At 56.4% G+C, this 4,946-nt stretch overlaps 1 protein-coding gene across 1 annotated transcript in view; it reads right to left on the bottom strand.

Moving 5' to 3' along the window:
• Window positions 1-4,587, bottom strand: part of LOC138368853 (uncharacterized) — a 30,644-nt gene extending 26,057 nt beyond the window's left edge. Inside the window, exons 1-3 of the mRNA XM_069331563.1 lie at window positions 4,254-4,587; window positions 2,850-2,921; window positions 2,530-2,666 (exon numbers count right to left, since the gene is read on the bottom strand). Coding sequence (XP_069187664.1) covers window positions 2,530-2,666; window positions 2,850-2,921; window positions 4,254-4,587 — 543 coding nt within the window. The remainder of the gene's footprint in view (window positions 1-2,529; window positions 2,667-2,849; window positions 2,922-4,253) is intronic.
• Between the last annotated feature and the right edge of the window lie 359 nt (window positions 4,588-4,946).

The following is a 4,946-nucleotide window of genomic DNA, read 5'->3' as shown; positions in this document are numbered from 1 at the left end:
TGCTGCCGTACTGACCGCTGGTGTCCCTGCTGCCCTACTGACCATGCACTGGTGTCCCTGCTGCCGTACTGACCACTGATGTCCCTGTTTCCCTACTGACCACTGGTGTCCCTGCTGCCCTTCTAACCACTGGTGTCCCTTCAGCCCTACTGACCACTGGTGTCCCTGCTGCCTTACTGACCCCTGGTGTCCCTTCTGACCTACTGAACACTGGTGTCCCTGCTGCCCTACTGACTATTGGTGTCCCTGCTGCCCTATTGACCACTGCTGTCCCTTCTGCCTTACTGACCACTGGTGTCCCTGCTGCCCTACTGACAATTGGTGTCTCTGCTGCTCTACTGACCATTGGTGTCTCTGCTGCTCTACTGACCACTGGTGTCCCTGCTTCCCCTACTGACCACTGGTGTCCCTGCTTCCCTACTGACCACTGGTGTCCTTGCTGCCGTACTGACCACTGATGTCCTTGCTTCCCTACTGACCACTGGTGTCCCTGCTGCCGTACTGACCACTGGAGTCCCTGCTGCCCTACTGACCACTGGTGTCCCTGCTTCTCTTCTGACCATTGATGTCCCTGCTGCCCTACTGACCACTGGTGTCCCTGCTGCCCTACTTACCACTGGTGTTTTTGCTTCCCTACTGACCACTGGTGTTTTTGCTTCCCTACTGACAATTGGTGTCCCTGATGCTTTGTTGACTACTAGTGTCCCTGCTGCCCTACTTACCACTGGTGTCACTGTTGCCCTGCTGACCACTGGTGTTTTTGCTTCCCTACTGACCACTGGTATCCCTGCTGCTCTACTGACCACTGGTGTCCCTGCTGCCCTACTGACCACTGGTGTCCCTCCTTCCTTACTGACCACTGGTGTCCCTACTCCTCTACTGACTACTGGTGTTTTTGCTTCCCTACTGACCACTGATATCCCTGCTGCCCTTTTGACCACTGGTGTCCCTGCAGCCCTATTGACCACTGGTGTCCCTGCTTCCTTACTGACCATTGGTGTCCCTGCTGCCCTACTGACCACTGGTGTCTCTGCTACTCCACTGACAACTGGTGTCCTTGCGGCCCTATTGACCAATGGTGTCCCTGCTGCTTTACTGACCACTGGTGTCTTTGCTGCCTTACTGACCCCTGCTGTCCCTGCTGACTTACTGAACACTGGTGTTCCGGCTGCCCTACTGACCATTGGTGTCCCTGCTTCCCTATTGACCACTGGTGTCCCTTCTGCCTTACTGACCACTGGTGTCCCTGCTGCCCTACTAACCATTGGTGTCTCTGTTGCTCTTCTGACCATTGGTGTCTCTGCTGCCCTACTGACCACTGGTGTCCCTGCTTCCCTACTGACCACTGGTGTCCCTGCTTCCCTACTGACCACTGGTGTCCCTGCTGCCCTACTGACCATTGGTGTCCCTGCTGCCCTATTGACCACTGGTGTCCCTTCTGCCTTTCTGACAGCTGGTGTCCCTGCTGCCCTTCTGAAAATTGGTGTCTCTGCTGCTCTACTTACCATTGGTGTCTCTGCAGTTTTACTGACCACTGGTGTCCCTGCTTCCCTACTGACCACTGGTGTCCCTGCTTCCCTACTGACCACTGGTGTCCCTGCTCCCGTACTGACCACTGGTGTCCCTGCTTCCCTATTGACCACTGGTGTCCCTGCTGCCGTACTGACCACTGGTGTCCCTGCTGCCCTACTGACCACTGGTGTCCCTGCTGCCGTACTGACCACTGATGTCCCTGTTTCCCTACTGACCACTGGTGTCCCTGCTGCCCTTCTAACCACTGGTGTCCCTGCTGCCCTACTGACCACTGGTGTCCCTGCTGCCTTACTGACCCCTGGTGTCCCTTCTGACCTACTGAACACTAGTGTCCCTGCTGCCTTCTGACTATTGGTGTCCCTGCTGCCCTATTGATCACTGGTGTCCCTTCTGCCTTACTGACCACTGGTGTCCCTGCTGCCCTACTGACAATTGGTGTCTCTGCTGCTCTACTGACCATTGGTGTCTCTGCTGCTCTACTGACCACTGGTGTCCCTGCTTCCCTACTGACCACTGGTGTCCCTGCTTCCCTATTGACCACTGGTGTCCTTGCTGCCGTACTGACCGCTGGTGTCCCTGCTTCCCTACTGACCACTGGTGTCCCTGCTGCCGTACTGACCACTGGTGTCCCTGCTGCCCTACTGACCACTGGTGTCCCTGCTTCCTTCTTACCACTGGTGTCCTTGCTGCCCTAATGACCACTGGTGTCCCTGCTGCCCTACTGACCACTGATGTCCCTGCTGCCCAAGTGACCACTGATGTCCCTGCTACTCTACTGACCACTGGTGTCAATGCTGCCCTACTGACCACTGGGTCCCTGCTTCTCTTCTGACCATTGATGTCCCTGCTGCCCTACTGACCACTGGTGTCCCTGCTGCCCTACTTACCACTGGTGTTTTTGCTTCCCTACTGACCACTGGTTTTTTTTGCTTCGCTACTGACCACTGGTGTTTTTGCTGACATACTGAACACTAGTGTTCCTGCTGCCCTACTGACCATTGGTGTCCCTGCTTCCCTATTGACCACTGGTGTCCCTTCTGCCTTACTGACCACTGGTGTCCCTGCTTCTCTTCTGACCATTGATGTCCCTGCTGCCCTTCTGACCACTGGTGTCCCTGCTGCCCTACTTACCACTGGTGTTTTTGCTTCCCAACTGACCACTGGTGTTTTTGCTTCCCTACTGACCACTGGTGTTTTTGATGACTTACTGAACACTGGTGTTCCTGCTGCCCTACTGACCATTGGTGTCCCTGCTTCCCTATTGACCAATGGTGTCCCTGCTGCTTTAATGACCACTGGTGTCTCTGCTGCCTTACTGACCCCTGGTGTCCCTGCTGACTTACTGAACACTGGTGTTCCTGCTGCCCTACTGACCATTGGTGTCCCTGCTTCCCTATTGACCACTGGTGTCCCTTCTGCCTTACTGACCACTGGTGTCCCTGCTGCCCTACTAACCATTGGTGTCTCTGTTGCTCTTCTGACCATTGGTGTCTCTGCTGCCCTACTGACCACTGGTGTCCTGCTTCCCTACTGACCACTGGTGTCCCTGCATCCCTACTGACCACTGGTGTCCCTGCTGCCGTACTGACCACTGGTGTCCCCGCTTCCCTACTGACCACTGGTGTCCCTGCGGCCGTACTGACCACTGGTGTCCTTGCTGTCCTACTGACCACTGGTGTCCCTGCTGCCGTACTGACCACTGATGTCCCTGTTTCCCTATGGACCACTGGTGTCCCTGCTGCCCTTCTAACCACTGGTGTCCCTGCTGCCCTACTGACCACTGGTGTCCCTGCTGCCGTACTGACCACTGATGTCCCTATTGCCCTACTGACCACTGGTGTCCCCTGCTGCCCTTCTACCCCTGGTGTCCCGGCTGCTGCCCTACTGTCCTCTGGTGTCCCGGCTTCCCTTCTTACCACTGGTGTCCCTGGTGCCCTACTGACCACTCATGTCCCTGGTGCTCAACTGACCACTGGTGTTCCTTGCTTCTATACTGACTACTGGCGTCCCTGCTGCCCAACTGACCACTGGTGTCCCTGTTGCCCTACTGACCACTGGTGTCCCTGCTGCTCTTCTGACCAGTGATGTCCCTGCTGCCATACTAACAACTGGTGTCTCTGTTGCCCTGCTGACCGCTGGTGTCTCTGCTGCCCTACTGACCACTGGTGTCCCTGCTGCCCTACTGACCACTGGTGTCCCTGCTGCCGTACTGACCACTGGTGTTTTTGCTTCCCTACTGATCACTGGTGTTTTTGCTTCCCTACTGACAATTCGTGTTCTTGCTGCCCTGCTAACCACTGGTGTCCCTGCTGCTTTACTGACCACTGGTGTCCCTGTTTCCCTGCTGACCACTGGTGTCCCTGCTGCCCTACTGACCATTGGTGTCCCAGCTGCCCTTCTGACCACTGGTGCTTTTACTTCCCTACTGACAATTGGTGTCCCTGCTGCCCTGCTGACCACTGGTGTCCCTGCTTCCCTACTGACCACCGGTGACCCTGCTGCCCTACTGACCACTGCAGTTTTTGCTTCCCTACTGACCACTGGCGTCCATGCTGCCCTACTGACCATTGGTATCCCTGCTGCCCTACTGACCACTAGTATTCCTGCTGCCCAACTGACCACTGGTATCCCTGCTGCCCTAATGACCACTGGTGTCCCTGCTTCCCTACTGACCACTGGTGTCCCTGCTGCCCTACTGACCACTGGGGTTTTAGCTTCACTACTGACCACTTGTGGCCCTGCTGCCCTACTGACCACTGGTGTCCCTGCTGCCCTACTGACCACTGGTGTCCCTTCAACTCCACTGACAACTGGTGTCCTTGCGGCCCTATTGACCAATGGTGTCCCTGCTGCCCTATTGACCACTGGTGTCCCTTCTGCCTTACTGACCCCTGGTGTCCCTTCTGACCTACTGAACACTGGTGTCCCTGCTGCCCTACTGACTATTGGTGTCCCTGCTGCCCTATTGACCACTGGTGTCCCTTCTGCCTTACTGACCACTGGTGTCCCTGCTGCCCTACTGACCAATGGTGTCTCTGCTGCTCTACTGACCATTGGTGTCTCTGCTGCTCTACTGACCACTGGTGTCCCTGCTTCCCTACTGACCACTGGTGTCCCTGCTTCCCGACTGACCTCTGGTGTCCCTACTGCCGTACTGACAACTGGTGTCCCTGCTTCCCTAATGACCACTGGTGTCCCTGCTGCCGTACTGACCACTGGTGTCCCTGCTGCCCTACTGACCACTGGTGTCCCTGCTTCCCTTCTTACCACTGGTGTCCCTGCTGCCCTAATGACCACTGGTGTCCCTGCTGCCCTACTGACCACTGGTGTCCCTGCTTCTCCTCTGACCATTGATGTCCCTGCTGCCCTACTTACACTGGTGTTTTTGCTTCCCTACTGACCACTGGTGTTTT

This window comes from Procambarus clarkii, chromosome 26 (assembly GCF_040958095.1).
Source record: "Procambarus clarkii isolate CNS0578487 chromosome 26, FALCON_Pclarkii_2.0, whole genome shotgun sequence".
NCBI lineage: Eukaryota > Metazoa > Arthropoda > Malacostraca > Decapoda > Cambaridae > Procambarus > Procambarus clarkii.
This window is presented reverse-complemented; position numbering and strand designations above follow the sequence as displayed.